Below are 19,824 nucleotides of genomic sequence, written 5' to 3'. Positions count from 1 at the left end.
CGGCGCGCGGGCCTGACGGAAGCGGCGGACGTGTCGGCAGGTCGCGCCGCCATGGAGGCTGGCCGGGAGGAGGGGGAGCGTGTCAACGGCGCGCAGGGGCGGTCAGCCGGCGCCGCTAGCCGCGGGCGGCGGCGCTCGGCCCAAGCAGCCGGCGCCGCTGCCGTCGCCGCCGCCGCCGGCGGCTGACGACAGCGACGAGGAGCCGGCGTCGCCACCGCCGCCGCGGCGTACCAACGGCCGGCCGGACCCGCGCCTGCTGAGCCACAGCGCCAGCGAGTCCGACTGCACGCTCGACGAGTGAGTTTACACGTACAAGGGCGACCGGTCGGCCGACCACAACCGCAACCACAGCCGGTCGGCGCCGCCGCGCCGCCGGCCGCCGACGGCGACGGGCCGCGTCTCGCCCGACCTCGACTTCCTCGACGATGGACTTCGACCCGAGCGCGTTCGACACTAGCGACGAGGACGAGCCAGCGCCGGCGCCGCAGCCGTGCTGGCCGGCGGCCGGCGGCCGCCGGGCCGTCGGTCGCGCCCTGTCAGCATAACTCCCCCCCGCCGCTGCCGCCGCTGCCCGCCGCTGCCGCCCTCCGACCGGAGGCCAGTGCCGGAGGCGGCGCCGCCGCCGCCGCCGTCCGCCGCCGTCGCCGCCGTCGCCGGTCGGCAGCGGCTCGTCCGTCGACTCGCCGCCGTCGCCGGCCAGCTCGTCGCCGTCGTCGCCGGCCAGCTCCCGGGATGGCTCGCCGTCGGCCACCGGTGCCGCCGACAACGTCAAGTTCAACCGGCTCTCGATGGCCGGCTCTAACTCGGACGACAACCTGTGCTCGAGCGACGGCGGCGACCGCAGCCCCCGAGAACAACGCGGCGTGGGGCCGGCCGGCCGGCGCGCGCCGCCTGCCCGAGCACAAGGTCACCAACCGGCGCCTGCCGCGCTAACAACGTGGGCTCGAACAGCGCGCCGGCCGCGTCGCCGTCGGAGCCGGCGGTGCGGCTGCCGGCAGCGCTGCCGCACAGCCGGAGCGACCACAGCTCGGTCAGCGGCGGCACCGACAAGTACCAGCCGTGCTGCAGCAACGACCTGAGCGACCGCCAGCCGGATGGCTGCCGTGAGCGGCTGCGGCGCCGCGAGAACTCGGTGTTCAACATCCCCGGTGCGGGCGACCCGAACCTGCAGCATGACGGCTGTCATGCCACCGCCGAGAAGGCGTTCATGGCGCGCAAGGGCGACGCCGATGCCAGCCTCTTCGAGGTGGGACTGATGGGGCGCTGTGGACGGGTGCGGCGGGCGTTGTGTGATCGGGGTCGGGGCCCTGGTGCCGGCTGACTCGTTTGGCTCTTTGATTCGTTTGGCCATCGGGCATCTGCGATCGCTGAATTCCGTCAGTCATTCGTTGAAGGTAGTTTTCTAGGATGCTTGGTATAGTAACTGCAGCACGTTTGAGCGAGATTCGATGTGTTATGTGCGGACGAATGAAATATGCGTTGGGTATGTCGGGTAGGTAATTTAATTTGCCATCCGATGTACGTGTGCTGTTTATAATTGGTTTTCCACTGGTGTCCATCTGGTGTCCATCTGGTGTCCTCTGGTGTTCAGCTGGTGTTGTCAGGGGTAGATCACTTGCCCCGTCATTGCCATATTGAGATATAAGCGGCCCCCACTCTCCTAAAATTAACGTGTACGAGGTCCATGGAGCTGTGTGTGCCGCCAGACCGCTTCCACTCACCACGCCTCCATGTGTGCTGTCCGTCCGCCTGTGGTCGGCTATCCACGGCCCCTGACCTGCTCTGACCTGACCTGACCTGCTCTGACCTGACCTGCCGCCAGCTGGGCGCCGGCCCACCGGAGAAGGTGATGATCTGGACCGAGCGCGAGGTGCTGACCCGCCAGGTGACACAGATCGGCCGCTCCGCCTGCGGCGCTACCGCCGTCATCAACGTCCTGGTGAGGCCCGCCGCGCCGCGAGCGCCGCCGCCGAGCGAACGCGGCCGGGTCGCGAGCGCCGCCGCCGAGCGAGCGCGGCCAGGTCGCGAGCGCCGCCGCCGGGCGAGGGCGGCCGGACCGCGCCGCCGGGCAGGTCGGCTGTCAGCTGGCGGACGTGAGGAGTCGCACAGCAGCGGGTGTGATACCGGACCAGCTGGTGCCGGGGGGGGGGGGGGGGGGGAGAGAGGGTTAGGTTGGCGCGAGGCTGGCTTTCGTTTGCCAGTTGGTTGGTGCTGGCCTGTTGTTCCAATGTTCTTCAGATATCGCCCTGCCGGATGCATATTTCCTCGTTAGCTGGCTCTGAGCTGGTCTTGCTGTTTCTCTCATTTATTTGCTAATAGCCTGCAGCTGTGTGGGTCAGTCGTCGTTGGTTTGTGTATCTCCTCTGGCTGGACAGCGGCCTGGCGGCCATCCCCGCCCGCAGCCGGACCCAGTGTGCTGTGCTCCCCGCGGTGTGGCCCGCTCTGCCTGCTCGTCCATGAGGCTGACCGGGCCGCTTGTCTGTCAGCTGGCGCTGGGCTACCAGCCGGACCAGGCGGCGGCGGCGGCAGCCGTCAGTACCCGACTGCGCCGCGAGGCGGCGCCACTGGCCGACTACCTGTTCTCGCGCGCCGAGGCTGGCTGCACGCACAAACAGCTGATCGACGGCGTCAACACGCTCACCGACGGCCAGGTCAGCCGGCGGAGGTGTCGGGGGCGGGCGAGGGGCTCAGCGAGGGGCTCAGCGATGACCCGGGGCGGCAGGAGGTTGATAGTCTGCTGTCAGCTGCGAACGGTCGGAGGATTCTCCCCGGTAGTGGACCTTCGCCGCCTTTCGACAAGTCCCGCGGGACCGTGCACGATCGTGGCGGCTTGTGTCTCTAAAACCTCAGCTTTCGTTGGGTGACGCCCCTGGTTTTGAAAACGGCGTTGCCGACGCTGGTGTCGCCCTGGCGCTGGGTATTGGTGGAAGCATCGGATGCGATGTGGCGCGACGTTATTGGATGGTGACTTGGCGCACCGGCGCTGCTCCTGCCAGTCTGGTGTCAGCAGTGCGGCGCACCGGCCGCGGCCCCGCTGTTTGCCGTTCACCGTTCCCGCCATCGCCCCTCGCCCCCCTCCCACTCACCGTGAGTCACTCAGACTGTGAATCACGCGGCCTGATCGGTACAAACGGCTCTGTGTCGTGCAGTCTAGCATTTATTGGCCACCACTACATTGGCCGGAGAGTGAGCAGAAGGGTACTGGCCAGAGAGCGCAGGGAGCTGTTGCCGTCGGTCCTGGAGTGGGGTCCGGTACCGAGTACTCGGTAACGGGTACGAAGTCGGTCAGGCCGTCTAGTAGAGCCCGAACGGCGACAGGCCGTAGTAGCCGCGGTAGTACGGGTACCTGCAACACGACAGCACCGGTCAGGGGCGGGCCAGCGTGGGGGGTCGCTACACCGCAGACTGTACGCCCGCCGTCGGAGTGGCGGTGGCCGTGCTGGGAGCAGCTGTGACTGTGCTCGTCGGCTGGCGGTCAGCTCCCGCGCATCAGTCTGTCACACACTGTCACACTGTCACACGGCGTTGGCCTCGGTCGGCCTGCTGGCTGCGCAAACTGAGCGTCCGCCATACAAGGCGTCCCGCGCCAGAGAAGTCGGACTGTTGGCACCGCTCGTCGGCTGCTTCCTCGGAGTCTCACGTGTGCCTCGTGCCTGTGCCTCTGTGCCTCCGTAACTCACGTGTGCCTCGTACCTGTGTCCCTGAGAGCTTCCGTATCTCACGTGTGTCTCGTGCCTGTGCCTGTGAGTGCCTCCGTATCTCACGTGTGCCTCGTGCCTGTGGCTCTGAGTGCTTGTGAGTCTTACGTGTGCCTCGCACGGCCGGGCGGGCGACAGAGGAGTGAGCCGTGACGTACCGGGGCGCCAGGCCGTAGCCGTAGCGGGCGCGGCTGTAGTAGGGGTAGCGGTAGCCGTAGGCGTATCTGGCCTCCTCGGCGGCCAGGTCGTGCTGATCTTCTGCCGGCGCGGCGGCCGCGACGTACATCACGGCCAGCGCGGCTAGGACAGACAACAGCTGCAACAGACACGTCCGGTCATGACCGGTCACGGCCAGCGGAGGCTGTAACAAGACCTAGCGGGGCGAGGGGAGGGGAGGGGTGGCACACTGGTGACAGGACTGGGCACGGCTCCGGGACGGCCCTCCGCCGCGGAGAATGCCGAGCTCTCGGCCCTGCGTCGAGGTGGGCCTGACAGCGCGGTTGACGGGCCGCCGCGGCCGGCGGACCGCGGTCGTGAGTCAGCTGCCGCTTTATGACCTGCGGTCGATAGGCTGCAGGATGGCACTGCGGGGGCTGCGCTGGCCGGGCGACGACAGCAGCCGACGTGGCGAGCTCGCCGGCGCCGGGACGCGGCGGCGCTGCGGCTGTCAGGCCCGTGGGGACCCGGATCGGTCGCTGTCGGCAGCAGGCGCCCGGCGCCGGCCGCCGCCCCACTCACCAGGATCTGGGCGTTCATGTTGGCGAGCGGTGCGGCGGCTCACTGGATGCCTTCTGCCGGAGGAGGGCGCGTTTTAAGGCGGCGCGGCGGCGGCGGCCTTCGCGGCGGCCGCTGTGAGCGCGGCGCCGCGGGCAGCACGGCCGCCGCGCCCGGCCGGCCGCTGTCGCCCCGGTGTCGTGCCCGTCCCGTGATGGGCTGGAGGCTTCGGCCGGCGCTGCCCTGGTCCGCGGCCGCGCTGCCCCGGCCCGTAGGTCAGCCCCGCTGCCCGCGCCGTCCGGGTCAGCGGACCGTCGGCTGGCTGGCGCTCTGCTGGCTGAGGGATAGACCGCCGGCGCACACACATACTCGCTGCTCAGCATGCACAAGTGATCCGTCAGTATGTTCGACCTTCCCTGACGGATAGAGCGCGTGGTATGCTGGCCTTTCCTCGCAACATGCACGGGTGGACCGGAGCTTCTTGGTATTAAAAACCCTAAAGTTATTTTGTTTTCAGCATTGTGGGTTGCTGCACTTGAAATAACTGGCACTCATTATATTAGGTGGTACTGTTATATGAAGGTATTAGGAATTCACAAGTATATATATATATATATATATATATATATATATATATATATATATATATATATATATGACAGAATGCTCGACGTTTCAAGTCAGTTATCATATCCTCAGATAAAGAATTTTGATCATCAATTAAGACGCAAATGCCTGCAACTTTGAAGACAACAAAATGTTCCGATTCTGGGAAGACTGCCCAGAAAAAGATGCCAAAACAATCAGCCTTTGGGCTTCCACGTTGTAACGCCGAAAGCCTGGTTCCATACTAAGGGGTGGTGAGAACACAGATGCCTTTACTGGAGCGTTGAATGACGACACCGAGTATAAGGTCACCAACACTTTCCTAAAGAACATCAGTGCAGTCATTCAACCTGTCACATTGTAGCACCCTCACACGGCAGCGCACCAATGGCTACCCAAAACAAAGCCTGCTGAACCGAAAGGTTTTAGTGGCCTGTGCCGGGTATAAGGTTAAAAAGTAACTTGCTTCTGGACATCAGAGGTTACTCTATGTTGTTGTCCTAAGTGACTTGGTACAGTACAGAACTAGCGACGTTTCCTAACGTGCCTTACATGGAAGACGCCGCACAAATCATGCCTAAGACCACGTTTGCCTGGTTTTACTCTGCTGAAGATTACGCCATTACGATGTATATATATATATATATATATATATATATATATATATATATGACTAACTTGGGGCTCGTTTTGAACTCAGCTTTGCCTTGTTGATGATATTTTGCAGAGCTGGGCGGTTAAATTGGAGTTTTCCAAGTTGGAAGTGCGGAGCGGGTCAGGGAATGGCAGTCTCTCTTCCTCTGCCGTATCCCGCGCCCCTGGCATTGATGACCCGCAAGGTATTTTAAGTTATTTTATGCAGACCAGCATATATTTTGTTACTGGCTGCTAACTTCTTGGTCAGCTTGTCGTGTCATGGCGATGTGGCCCAAAGCATTACTGAAATGGTATCAGCCCAGTGTGGTGACAACTTTCAACACGCGCCCGGGTGGCCGGTTGGACACCCTTCGCTCGAGTGAGGATCAGTTTGCCCCCTGAGATCTCAGAAATTAAGGGAGCTAGAGGCACCAAATCCACGGAGTTTGTTGGCCGGTACGTGAACTCACTTGTGTCAAAGTTTGAGGTTCCTAGGTCATGGCCTTCGGGCCAGATAAGGTAAAAAAACGTCAACCTCCAGGTTGGTGTCCAGAGTGCCCTCAGAACCTGGATATCTGTTCTAAATAAAAGGTCACGGATGCTCGTTTAAGTCAGTGACATCGTTTGACCTTTCAAAGGTCATGGTGACCAAATTGTTTAAGACCACTTTGAGTTTTGCATTTGAGTAAGCGTCAAAGATCACCCTAGGCGGTACGCTCCTGAATCAAAATGTTGACCGTGGGCATTGAAGTCGGCGGTCTATTCTGGCCTTTAAAAGCCAATGGAATATATAAAATACGGTTCTTGTCATCAATCAATTAAAAACGAGCACCAGAATCTACTCCATACAGCAAGCCCTAGAGTAATAAAACGGGTTGGTTTTAACCTTGTTTTCTTAACCCTGGGTCAATGAAATTTGTTCATTCATTTGTTGTATTGCCTAAGACAGTATCCCAGAGCTGTATGGCTTCGTCTAATACTCGGTTGTTGCATCGGATTGAACGATTCACTAGAAATTGGCTTCGCTGAACCCATAGCCCGGCTTTGAACTGCCGTAGGTCAGTGACATTACAAGATGTATCTTAATTTTGACACCAAACGATCCGCTACTCAATTGTCTATGGCTCTACAAAATTTGGCGCGGTAATGCCGCGCCGTTCGAAATCCATTTTGTAAACACCTTCGGGGGGGGGGGGGCGGGCAGGGAGCAGATTGGCCTCCCACCCGAACGCGTGTTCATGTACATTATCTTAAGATCGAAGTCGTACAAAAAAACAGTGCATTTGAAGAACTCGCAAGCGTAAATGTGCCGTTCCACTGTATGAATCAAGAGACGCGACGCTTCCTACGTGTTTGATAAAAAAGTGTTCTTGGTGCCTCAAAAAGTGGGGTTGTGCGTCCTCATGTAGCATACGTGCCCTTTAACGACCCATTACATGGCCTTAATAAGGCTACTTCTCTCTCAGCAATATATGCGCAAAATTACATCGCACTTTCCCTTGGATCTGCCTCGAAGGCATTCAAGTCCCACGATGCAATTTCGCTCGGTTGCAATAACATTGCAATCGCACCCGTGGCGAAGTCGTGGAGCTCCTGGGTAGAGTAAGAGCACAATCATGCATACGCTCAGAGATGGTGCTCTTGGTTCTACTGTGCTCGCGCGGAACCGGGCCGAAGCGAACGCGCACAGGGAGAAGACATCAGGGACGTCCCTGATGTCTGGCGCAAACCGGAGAGGCTGCCGGCCGACGGGAGGCCCCGCAGCATATCATGCGCTCTTTCTGCTTGAAAGCCACTGATGGCGTGCGGGAGCCGCGCGGCCTGGCGGGGCGCGCACTAAGCGACAGGCGCCCGACGGAGGAGCACGGGGCTGGAGCACGAACGGGAGTTAACCGGAATCGGAACACTGAGATGGGCGAGTTTGCATGCCGTGCAGTTGCGCTTCAAAGCCTCCTAACTGATGGGGAGGGGGGGCGCTTCCCCTTTACTGATGGGGGGGGGGGCTTCCCCCTACTGATGTCGTGCGGGAGCCCGGCCCGCGGACGGCGGTCCGGAGTCGGCCGGTGCTTCAAAGACCCCCTTGTACCTGATGTACGGGGCCCGGCACGTAGTCGTCGGGAGTCGGCCAGGGCGGCACCTGATCTCAGCACCACTCGGTCAGGTGTGGACGTGTGTGTACGTTGCGTGTGTCTGAGGGGGGGGGGGGGGGCCTGTGAAATTACCGCTGTGTCTTTGTGTAGTTGACACAACGTAGCGGGATGGTCTCAACATGAGTACGGAAGGTGCACTGAGGGCACAGCCACCTCTGCACCGCGGCGGTGGGCCGCCTGTGCTCCGGGGTGCGGGTGGAGCACACCGCCGCGCGCGCTCGCCCGTGTCGAGCGCGGTGCTCCGCCGGCGCGCGCCGGTGTCCCCCGGACGCGCCGATGTCGCTACGGCCCATCGCACGTCCTTGCCGCCTGGAGCGGCTAATGGCGGCCAGCAGTCGTTTATTGAGCTTTATTGCGCCCGTTCTGACAGCGGAGCTGAGTGTTCGACCAGCGGCGAGGTCAGGCCGGCTGATATTAATGTGTCGATATTATTGGCTGTCGGTGGCCACACAAGTACTAACTACCGCTGGAAGATAAAGTGACTTTTCAAGCTATACATGGCCGTTATAGTGTCATTACATCATTCTTTTTTTCAGGTGGGTGTTGTCTTAGTTTTTGCGTTAGGAACATCCATTCAGTATGGTAGTCTACAAGCACAATTTTTGATTTTCTCCGTAAAACGTAAAAGGAAAGCCTCGGAAGAGTCGTAAAGGTGCCACTCTTTAATGCACAGGGTTTTGTCCGGACGAGAGAGCGATTGAGTGTTAAGTCGTCGCTGTTTCGTTTTTCATATGCGTGTCACGTAGCACGGAATAGCAAGCTAATCGAAGAACAACCAGTTCGGGAAATGTGTTCTAAGGCATAGTGAAATTTCAGCTGAACGTTTTATGATAATTTTGATGTGTACTTTATGTTGTATTCTAGGGTTACAGTTTTCTTAGTTTGATTGAGATTTGATTTTAAGTTCGACGAAATGTTGAATTACTAACTATTACTCAACCGCATTCACATTCTTCATTAAAATGCATTTCAGTGAATTCAGATATTTAACCTAAAAGAAACTTAATGAAATTTTGCAAATTGCGTATTTTGTTAGTTCAAGCGCGCTGCGGAGGAGAGTCGTAAGAAGCCAGCTGACCTTACTCCACCACCATTTAGCCCTAACCACCTCAGTCGGCTAAAGAGGAAGCTATCGCTGACCTTTGGCCATTGCCGTCCAGGGTATTTACCAGGCGGCGCCTGCCTGATCGGTATTTGCCCCAAGACGAGCCGTGCTTGGCATGGAACAGACTCGCGTGCGCTGCGATCGGTGCAGGCTGAAGCGTTACTGCGCTGTCGTCTGTTTCTTCACCTGTTTATTTATTTTTTGTTGCCGCCAGCTGCAATTCGAATGTGGGCGGAGGTGATGATTTTACGCGGTGAGTACATGGTTGCGCTCGGCGAATAGCAAAGCTTTCAAATGGCCCCGGCCCAAAGCTTGAGGGAAGCATTTTGAGTTCTGTGCCGCCACGTTTTGTCAGCTGTAATTGTAAACACTCTTGATGCGTATGCGGACATAGCATGGTCGCGTTCCTTTATTGGAAAGCAGAAATGGATCTGATCCAATACAAAAAGGAGACATTTTACGTTCTATCACATCTTAGGCACTGGGAGATTGGTCAGTGTGTTTTTTAGTTATACGTCCGTTTCGATGGCATTCCTGAGCTTGCTTTGAAATCCGTTCATTCAGTCATGCATCCACTAGTGGGATTCGGATCGAATTCGTATTCACATTCGGATTCCGATCGGTTGGAAGAAGGCTCCGTGTATCGCTCAGTCTGTGAAATGCTAAGTCTCATTAAATCTCATGTGACGCTGCATTGGATTGCATGTTTCTCAATGCTTTTGGTATCCCCGTGGTAGATTGTTTAGCGCTTTTGCGAGGAGCACCATGCATATAGGTAAGACAGTAGTGGTAGCGTTATTCCTCGGAGAAAAAAAGGCAGGAGAATGGAGATAAAGATGCGTTGATATTTTGGCAATATGCCTTTATCGAAACATTAATACACCTATACCTCCATTCTCCTGGGTTTTGTTCTCCCAGGAATAACGCTATATCTACTGTCTTATCCCCGCGGTAGCTTTGGCAGAAGCTCACTGCAGCCGCCCGTTCGTCAGAGGCATCGACCCGTCCCCCACCGTCGTCACCGCCACCACCATGAAAACCCATGCATGCTTGCGTCCACCGTCCGTCGCTCGGGTCACGTGGCGGCCGGGCGGGGTCGCTGGGCGGCCGGTCCCGGCGTGTGACCAGACCACGCCTACTGCGACCGACGGCGGCGCAGCAGGGGAGGGGCAGTCAACCCTTCCCGGCAGACAGGCAGAAGGGGGAGGGGCGAGGGGACGTTTTTGCCGCCTCAAATTTTAAGGAAGGTTTAAGTTTATTTTGCCCAAGCTGAAGGCTTTGTAGCTACACATACTTGAACGAAATTCAGATCAAGGAAGCCCAATAACCACCGCAATTGTAACTGAGCTAGGGGTACGAAATCGGGGCTCAGAAGACTTTTCTGTATCAAGAGTCACATTATCCGGATAAGCAAGCCTCATTTTTTGTTAAAAGTCCTCAGCTGGCTCGGGAGGCCCCCGTTATGAACTATGGAGTCTCCTTTTCTGGGTCAGGAAGCATGCTCCATATCTGAAGAAGCCTATATTCTAGGCCGGGAGTTACGAGCCAGGGAAAAAGTCGGGAATCTGCCATGTGTCAGAAGTGCGCTAATCTGGATCAAGATATCCTGTCTTGGGGTAATGAAATCCTTTGCTGAGTTTTGAGGCTCTATTTGTCTGCTGGAAGCACCATGTTTTCGATAACGAGATTCCATCTATGCGTTGGAAGGCCCTTTTTATTGAGTCCGGCATGATGTCTTGAGAATGGGAGGCGCTTCGCCCCGGTCGGGGATCAGAGCTCCCTGTTCATGGTTTTGTGATCACCGACATTCACACTCATGCCTATTTATCCATGTCACGGCATATGATCAGAGGAGACGTGCCCCCACCCCCTTGAAAAAAAAATGTCCCGGATCCCCTCTCCCCACCCCACCCCCCCCCCACACCCGTGAAGAGGTCCCATCGACCGGCTTTCGAATCGCCGGCCCTGACGCGTCCCTGTTCGGACAGGAGGGCGCGAGCCGTCGGCGTCTGGCGCCAGCAGTGGTCTGACCGAGCGAAGCTGCTCTCATGACGGCCCGCGCGAGCGACCAGCAGTGGTCTGCCCGAGCGCGCTGCTCTCATGACGGCCCGCGGGTTGTGTACTAGCACACGAGCGCGCCGTCCCCTCAGCTGACAGTAGCCGCCCGAGCGCGGCGTCGGAGCGCCACAGCAGTTTGTGGGTGTACAGGTGTGGCGGGAATCTGCGTCAGCTGGCGTTTGACACGGGCGACAGCCCCTCCCCGCCCGTCGCACGCACACACGCGGCCCTCGGCGGCGTGACATTGGCCACAATGGGAGCAGACACGGTCAGAGGCGCTGGTAGGCGGCACGTCCGGTCGGTCGGTCTCGGTGCGTCCTGGCCCAGCTGCGGCGCGCGGCCCCCTGGACCGTCACCGCCAGCTGCGCCGCAGGGCGCTCTGGCGCCTGTCCCGGGCGGCGTGGGTCGGACGGACGCCACACCCTAGCGGGTGCTGCGCCTGGCCGTCAACAACCCGGACCGGCACTGGCAGTGTGGCATCATGCATCTGGCCTCAGCGCCAGAGATTGGGCTTTTAGTCGGCATTGTTTGATTTTCGCGACAAGTCCACTCGTGAGGGCCTGGTGACCGATGCGCTGAAGTCAGTGAGAGGCAGCCCATCGGAAATCGCTGACGGAACAATCGCAGAATCCCAGTACACGCACGCACCCGTATATATCCCGGACTAGGCTGGGGTAGAATCGACGTGCAGCGGATTATTTTCTAGACGCCGTGAACAGTCCTACGCCTTTGCGGTCCCCGAAGCTGGTGCGGCGGACGCCAGAACGGCTCAGCCGACCGGCCGCCCCCGTCAACGTGTGCCTGGCGCCACGCCCATTATTGGCCGGGATGAGCGGTGCGGCGAGCTCGGGGGTGTTGGGCCGGGGCCACGATAAATGTGAGAAAAGACTGTTGGTGGCTGGAGACAAACTGGCCAGCGGTTGGCGTTTCTGCTCCCTGACGTTGCAAGATATGTACTCTGTTGTCCCTTTCCACAGAACATACGAACGCAAAAATCGTAGCGATTTCTGTTGTCATGTTTGACCATGCAGGCGGTACATAAGTAGTGCGTTGAAGATGCCATGCGTGCAGGGTTTATGTGCCTTTAATAACATGGCGTCTCAGATGGTTAGAACATGTTTTGCGTGGAAACGGGCAGCCGTCCAGTGCGTCATGAGTGCGTGTGAGAGTGTCGATTGACCTGCCCATGCGACTAGGCGGCCGCATTGTGACCGTCCCCTCTGTGTACTCTCGTCACTGTTGTAACCCGCCGGTGCGCGGTTGGCCGTGTTCCGCTGGCGCCCACTGGGGAACGGTCGCGCCCACCTCCCGGCCCGCGCCGACCGTGACTGACGGCCCGCCCGCCCCGCCGTGTCGGACAGGTGTGTGGCCGCTTCTTCAGCATGTACCCGCGGCGCAGCTTCCAGCTGGTGCGCTGGCTGGGTGGCTGGCTGCGGCGCGGCGCCGTGCCCGTGGCCACGCTGAACCCGCAGCGGGGCGTGCCGCCGCAGCAGACGGTGCCCGACGCCTGGCACCACCAGATGGCGTTCGGCGTCGGACCGCAGGTCAGTCGGGCTGCGGCGTGCTGGCTCCCCGTGGCGGCCCGGGCTCCGGCGCGGCGCGGCGAGGCGCTCGTCAGGCAGATCAGTTGCTGACGCCGAGAGCTGATGTTGGTCGCGCGCCATCCGTGCTAAACGGTCGTGGGGGAGCTTAGAATGTTTCAGTGGGAAGGGGCTTTGGCTTGGCGGTCTTTTGTATTGTTATCTGACTTCGGAGAACGTGTGGCCCGGAAACTGTGTCTTATCAGGGCTGCGCGCTGCTGATACGCGGCGCATGTGGCGGTGTGTAATCTCGGCCGTAAAACTCGCCCCAACCGGCTGCAAGGAGAAGCACGCGTCGGACTCGAGGTGCGCTAGACCACAACTCTGCTTTTATGTGGACCGGGCCCAACCTCTGTGTAGGCTGACCCTCCAGTGGCCGGCCGTGATACTTTGTAGTCACTTGTCGGACGCCCGCCACGGCTCTCGTTCGTGGCTGCCCGCTGGCGGGGTATCCCTGCCCTTCTGCGCCTGCCTGCGTGCCGTGTGGTGCGGGCCGCCGTGTGGGCCGCGTTGTCCCTGTGAGCGCGTCTGCGCGTGCGCTCTGACCCGGCCCGGCCGCCGCCGCCAGGGCGTGTACTTGACGAACCCGCTGGAGTGCGTGTCGGCCTCGCTGCTCGGGGAGCAGCTCTGCAGCGAGCCGGTGCTGCTGGTGCGACGCGAGGACATCACCTCCCGGTGGCGCGACGGCTGTGCCCTCCAGCCGCTCATGAACGCCGCCGACCCCCGCTGGCGACGCATGAACGTGCTAGGTGGGTACCGCGCGGCGCCCCTGCAACCGCCAGTCTCTTACAGGATTCGCATGACGCACCTCTGGCTGTCCCGATGCTTTGCCCGATGGGCGCGATATGGCAGCGAAGTCGAGGTGCCCGAAAGCCCCAGTGACACGTTCGATAGGGCGGATGAACTGTGTGTCTGTCTGGTGTGTGCTTGTTAGTCTGCATGTTGCCCAGCGTTCGACAAAGCAGCAACTACGACTCGCTTTCACGACTCGAGGCCATTTGACTATTACGGAAGATTGGATTTCCAAGGTAGTCTGTCTAATGCGAATAGGTTGTCTCATGTTGCCGTGTTCGTCCGACCCGATATGTGGTTCGGGTTCATTTGTCACAGCCGTTCGATGACATATTCTCAAACAACTCACTCCCGTCTTGTGGACCGCACCTATCGTTTAGCGCTCACATGGCTCGTCGGTGCGATGGCCTCAGTGGTGGTTGCCGCCGGTGACCCCGCCGGCTCATGCGGCGTCCCCGCCGCTCTGTGGCGGGTGCGGCGCTGCTGCCGGGCCGGACCGTGACGCCGCCGGCTCGCTCCTCAGCCAGGTGGTGACGGTGCTGCGGGAGGAGCTGGACGCGCCGCCGCCGGGCGTCCGGCGCGTGCTCACCACGCACGTGACCGTGCCGGCCTGGTACCGGTCGGGCGTGACGCTCTTCCTGCGCCGCTCTTCGCCGCACTGCGCCGACCTCCTGCGCGAACCGGAGCTGCCCCGGCTCGAGGATTGTTAACGCCTGAACGATGCAGATTCTATTTATGTGCGCTTCGATCTATGCAATGACCTGTTTTTGTGTGTTTGTAAATATACGCTGCCATACCGCGCCCTGTCAGTCTGCGCGAAGCAGCAGGCGGGATGCTCGAGGATATTTTTTTTTTTGCGACGCGCATGTAACCAGATCATGAGCGGGGTTGAAGTGGAATTAAAGGTGCATGAGTTCATGCTTTAATTGGGACGTACAACGGGTCGGTCAAAGCGTAAATTGAGGTAAACTTCCGTGCGTCTCATGCGTAGATGGGATTTGGTACCTGCCGAAAATATTTTGTTGCGTCGAGTTGCAGCTAACTTTTGCTCCAAGGAGCTGTGTGGCTGTGAACTGACTAGTGGAATATATCGGAGCATTCAGCTGCTGGTGTCTTCAGTCACACCAACGGATGGAAGATAGATCCAGAAAAGCGACGTCTTGAACCGCTTCGTCCCTTAATTTTTCGAGCAGTGGGGACACGGACCCGGCGCACTGCGGCGTGGGCCGTCGCGGATCAAGACAGCGAGTGTGGCCGATGGGCGGCTCAGAGTACTCTGCTCGCATAAAGCGGAGGTTTGTGTTCTGCAGACAGACCATTTGAACTTGGGCTTCACTGTCGCGGCCTCTGGTGGTGATCTGGGGGCGACTCGGAGTGGTCAATGCGAGGGAGCCGAGCGGCTCCCTGAGGAGGAAAGCCCCTCATAAGCGGTACAAGGTACTACATAGCACGGCATGCCATTGCCGCTGCTGGCCTTAATTCCAGGTTTGAGGTTCACAGCCATCCCAAATAAAATTCGAGGCCCGTCAGGTACATCAGGGATCCGACTGAAAAATCAAAATGCGCATCAATTCATGGGCAGAAAAAGTTTCCTCTGAAATTGGGCCGGATGGAAGTTCAGGAGCGTGGTAGAAAAAGGCAATGTTTCCTGCCTTGCAAAGTGAGTACAGCTTGATCGATGATTGATCGAAAACGTTCTCGATCATTGCCTCCGTCAACCTGTGAAGGGCGGTACGGGGTGCAGAGCAGACGAAGGGAAGAGACCCTATTTCCGGGAGGAGGTTAACACTACCTACGATGTTTGCATAGAGAGGAACCATCTCAAGATCAGTTCCGCCTAATTCTCAGTTAATTTAGTTCCAATAGCTAAAATGGTTTGTGCCTGCCTTAACGATTTGCCCACTCGTGGCTGGGTGAGCCGTTCTTTCCGATTGGAATGGGTCGCAGCTAGTGACAGTCGCCGCGCTTAAGATCAGGTGATGTCAAAGGGCAGAACGAACCATGCCGAGCATTACGGCACGTGCGTTCGTCCGGAAATCTGCCGATGACTCGCATCACGGGCAAAGTGTTGAGCTCAGGGCTTACACAGGCAGTGACGCAGCCAGGAGGTGAGGGGCACCCCGTCCTTTAATTCATTAATTTTTGGTTTTTACTTTTTTACTTCCGCACCGGAGACAGCTCCTTCAGTTTTCCTATGGCGTTTCAAAATAGCTGCTTTTGTTCTCCCTCCGTGATGAGTGCTCACTGAGCTTGCCCCCCTCCCTTACTGAAGTCCTGAAATAGTGCATGCGGCCCTGACAACAAGCGTGCTTAGCCTGTTGATGACCTGTCAGGGGCGTGGTTTCGCGAAATTATTGGTTGTTGAACAGTGAAAAAACGAGCTTCGTGCATGCAGCAAAACCCCCAACAAGCGGATTTACCCCAGACTTGGCCTTGATATCAATGTTGGGGAGGAGCGAGGGGGGGGGGCCTGAAGCCCAAGTTAGATGCGGGGCTGGGGCCCACCCAACTGCATGAGGAAACTACACCTCCGTGCCTGACATACTTCTGTGTATGCCTGCAATTAAATAACCAATATTGTATGTCATCATGCCAGTTACACTTAGTTTAGATTCTTATCTTTTTCCTGTATTTTCGGACAAGAAACGCTTTACTATGGCGTATGTGCGAGACTTGTTGCACTAATACGTAGAGGCAGCGGGGGAAAATGATTTAGCTGCGTGGAGCCTCCGTTCATGGCCGAATCAGCTGTTTGATGCTTTGTGGTGGTTGTGTTGCGTCGTCAGTGGTGCTGCGCCATTTCATTTGCGTTCTGTTCATCGCAGCCCCGACGCATAAGCATAATTTGTGGTTGTATTAGACCCAAGCCCCTGTTTCAAAGATGTCTTACGCATATCTTTTCAAGTACATCATTATAGGCGACACAGGTAACGGTGAAATTGTTGGCAGTGGTGCGCTGAATTGGTACCTCCTGTGGGTTTTGTCCGTGACGAGACAATTCGATGCATATGTGTGTTAATTCCTAGGCAGGCGAATCCGATACTAATATCAAATGTTTGAACTTCTATTAGTAGCTTGTCAACTAGTGTATTAATGATATAATACTACCAACACTACACCAAACTAAAGATTGGGCATGCTCTCAATTTTTAAAGCTGCACCCATATCTATAAACATAGTCATCCTCCTGACCAGGCCACAGTCTTAGCTATGCCTTATGCACTGGCAGCTAAAAATCTATGTGTGGCGTGTACAGTGAGTTTTTCAGCTCATAGGAAATCATTCACATGTTAGTTAGGTGTTGGCCAGCCTGAATAAAGCCCTAAATAGGCTAACTTTTTGTAGCTTACTTATTAAGGTAAAGTTCTGTATTTTAACCAACTCCTAGAACATAATTTTTCAAGAATTTACATTGTTAGTACTGTGGGATGCCTAACTAAAGAATGTCACTGCACAATTTGTGAAGGTTGTCCTCAGTTATGTTTCAGCTCTAATTCCAGCCTAAAAGGGTTTCTTGGGATTTATTACTTTCTAGACTGGTCTATTGCTATGCATTTAGCTCAGTGCAGAACTCAATGAAGCACATGACATAGTAGAGGCTAATAAATTCTCATCTGGGTATATAGGTACAATTGCATTTAAATATGTCTGATAGATGTTTCACTGGCTGGTTGCTTGTATTTTCATTTGGCAGATTAAAGCAGATCATTATATGTCTAAGCTTTTTGCATTTCATGTCATTCATGATATGTTTCTCAATGTTGTGGTGTGCACTAACAGAATTTCACTTCATGATTTGGCTGATAACTCATTGATTCTTTGTTTTTGGTTGGTGGTTGAATCTACACATAATCCTTGCATCCTATGTGTATCTAAACATTATTTTTAAAATTTTCTCTTTGATTAAAAATAGGTTTTGGACACCATGTCATACTGAGGTCCTAGAACCTTCCAACTGAATGGTTGGATAGACAGTGCTCTCTGTGATTGGCAGGTGTTGGGAAATCCTGCCTTCTCCTGCAGTTCACAGACAAGAGATTCCAGCCAGTTCATGACCTGACAATTGGTAAGTATGCTAATGTATGTGAAGCAGTGGGGATGTGGATTAGAAATTAGCACATGGTTAATCAAAAAAGGCATTGAGTTCCTGTTTTTTAGTCCTATAAATTAGGGTAATAAGCTGATGATAACTGGCTTTTAATAGACCTGGAGACACTGGCTGAGCAGCATTATCAAGTAAGCAGTGGTCTGCTCTCATGCATGCTGATAATTGCCCATGATTCATTTGATATTGTAGGATGCATCATCTTGAGTGTATGATTATTCAGCCAAAGTGTGCATAAGCACAAATCAGCCTGGTAATTTTGCTGCAAACACATTGATAGATTTTGTCTTGACAAATGGTTCTTGCCATTTCTATTTTCTTCTTTTTTGTTGATGATGTTATTGCTAGCTCTTCCACAACCCATGGATTTGCTCCCTATTGCTGGCACAGCTGTGTGTTATGAATGTGTTCAAAGCAAACTAAAGTTCAAGATTGTAATGTGCCTTTAGTGCAATAGGCATGTTGGTAGCAAGGTTAGTCTTATCATTATTGCTACATTTCTTGTGTCATCCTATTATCAGTTATGACAGCATATTCAGGTCATATGCTTAATGGCAAGCTGCATAACTTTTATGGCAGGGACATCAGCAGTGAAGTTTTATGGTTCTATCATGTTTTGCATGACCCTGTGCAGCGGCTTCTTACACATTTCTTTGGTTTGGCCACTTGAATCAGTGGCGTGGCTCCCTCAGAACACATTTTCCCAACCTTATGTAATTGATGCATCAGCTTTGTAGTTTCATGCATGAAAATAAAAGATAGAAATAGAAAATTAAAGATAAAGTGTAGTTTGAAGTGGAAATGATGTCTGTTTAGTTTGGGTTTGATTTGCCTTTGTTCATTGTTATTTTATCCCTCACCCTGATTCACTATTTTTTTGCAATGCTGACAAATATGGAGGGGTCTGATGCGACCCCTTCTGCCATCCAAAAGCAAAATGGCCTAAGAATCATTAGTTAACATAGCACTTAAGCCTTTTGGCTTTGGATGACAGTCTCAGCATTTCCAAACTAATGAAGATAGAGTTTAGCAGAAAACATCAGTGGCTTGGTTTCAACAAGATCTTGAGTTTGCTGCTAGTTTTTATGCTTTCATGTTTGCTCAATAAGTGAAATGATGCCAGGTCAAAGGTAAAATTTCCGTGAAAATTGCACCTTTTCAGCTTTTAAACGTCACAATATGAGACTAGGGCTCATGGCAACACAAAACCTAAACATCCGTGTTTCTTGTTCAATTCTGGGTACAATGGTGTATGTTTTTTTGTGTATTTTGAGCATATGTTTATGATGTATGACTATGTTAACACCTGCCGCGCGCGTTCCGCAGCATCGTCGGCTGTCCCCCCACGGGGCGTGGATCGACGTACAGTGTTCCTCGAAAACCGCCGCTGCTCCGAAATCATTAAACTGAGGAATACCTTTTTGGTGTCAAAATACGCGCAGTTGATGCCCCAGAGGCTAGGGGGGGGGGGTCACATCGACACCCCTAACAGGGCGAGAGGGTTACGGCACAATTTCATTCCAATCCGTGTGTTAAGTCATGATTGGTAGGATCTGTGGAGGAGCACTTTGTGTGCGTTCGATATTTTCCGAGTCTTAACCACGGGCATGGCTGCTATCTCGGTCACATAAGGCCGTGGCTGCCGCGGAGATCTGCACTGTTGTGTAACAGGCCCCAGCCCGCCAGGGTGTCGTCGCCCTGCATCCCGGATATAAGTTTTGTGCAGACGTCCAACTGTGCATTGAAACTGCAGGCCGCCCACTGCGGTGATGTCCACTTCGCGTCGACTTAAGTTTTGTGAAGAAGTCCAACTGTGCATTAAAGCTGCGGACCGCCCACCGCCGTGATGTCCATTCGCGTCGCGGCGCCTGCCGGGGGGGGGGGGGGGGTTCAGAGTGCCAGGGGCATCCGTGCAGGTTTTTGCCATCGCTAGCGGTGCGTGCCGGGCAGTGGATAGCTGCGCCGTCTTGACGGCCGCTGCCGTCGCTAACGGCGCTGCCTGTGCTCAGGTGTGGAGTTCGGCGCCCGCATGATCACAATCGATGGTAAACAAGTCAAACTGCAGATCTGGGACACGGTGAGTGACCTGTGTGGGGAGGGAGCAGGGTCGATCAGGGCGCGGCTTCTGCTGAAGTGAGCCAGGGCCTACATAAACATGCATGTTTTTGCGACTTCTTGTATGAATTATCGAAAGTTTCCTGTTTTCACATTTTCACCCGCTTTTTCCACCAACACCATCAAATTATCGAGGAAAGCCAAAGCCTGTGGTAGCCTCGATCTCGTCGTGTATGGCTCGTCAGCCGGTGCCGCGTCACCAGCCGGGCGTGGGGCGGTGTGCCGCAGGCCGGCCAGGAGGCGTTCCGCTCCATCACGCGCTCCT

General features: G+C 55.9%; 1 protein-coding gene and 2 long non-coding RNA genes across 3 annotated transcripts; 2 read left to right on the top strand and 1 right to left on the bottom strand.

Moving 5' to 3' along the window:
- The first annotated feature begins 982 nt into the window (after positions 1–982).
- LOC119106126 (uncharacterized) lies at positions 983–14,180 on the top strand. Its single transcript, XM_037229724.1, has 6 exons — positions 983–1,246; positions 1,823–1,939; positions 2,487–2,651; positions 12,329–12,511; positions 13,116–13,289; positions 13,873–14,180. Exons 1-6 carry the CDS (start codon positions 1,208–1,210, stop codon positions 14,047–14,049), a joined length of 855 nt encoding a protein of 284 aa, XP_037085619.1. The 5' UTR covers positions 983–1,207; the 3' UTR covers positions 14,050–14,180.
- Positions 3,136–4,025, bottom strand: LOC119106471 (uncharacterized). Its single transcript, XR_005095148.1, has 2 exons — positions 3,857–4,025; positions 3,136–3,346 (listed from the first exon to the last, which is right to left on the bottom strand). It is a non-coding gene; the product is annotated as an uncharacterized LOC119106471 (long non-coding RNA).
- A 2,002-nt stretch (positions 14,181–16,182) lies between the features above and the next one.
- On the top strand, positions 16,183–19,824 carry LOC119106223 (uncharacterized). The gene is made up of 4 exons (XR_005095105.1): positions 16,183–16,266; positions 17,334–17,405; positions 19,454–19,521; positions 19,788–19,824. It is a non-coding gene; the product is annotated as an uncharacterized LOC119106223 (long non-coding RNA).

Source organism: Pollicipes pollicipes, unplaced genomic scaffold, assembly GCF_011947565.3.
Source record: "Pollicipes pollicipes isolate AB1234 unplaced genomic scaffold, Ppol_2.1 Scaffold_6138;HRSCAF=7277_pilon_pilon_pilon, whole genome shotgun sequence".
Classification (NCBI taxonomy): Eukaryota; Metazoa; Arthropoda; class Thecostraca; order Pollicipedomorpha; family Pollicipedidae; genus Pollicipes; species Pollicipes pollicipes.
The sequence above is the reverse complement of the archived record's forward strand: the minus strand, read 5'-3'. Positions and strand labels throughout refer to the sequence as shown.

Bases quoted from the DNA above. Each gene is read 5' to 3' on its own strand.
- LOC119106126 (XM_037229724.1), top strand. From the start codon at position 1,208: ATGGCGCGCAAGGGCGACGCCGATGCCAGCCTCTTCGAG. The intron at 1,247-1,822 runs GTGGGACTGATG...ACCTGCCGCCAG, and splicing joins CCGATGCCAGCCTCTTCGAG to CTGGGCGCCGGCCCACCGGA. The intron at 1,940-2,486 runs GTGAGGCCCGCC...CTTGTCTGTCAG, and splicing joins CCGCCGTCATCAACGTCCTG to CTGGCGCTGGGCTACCAGCC.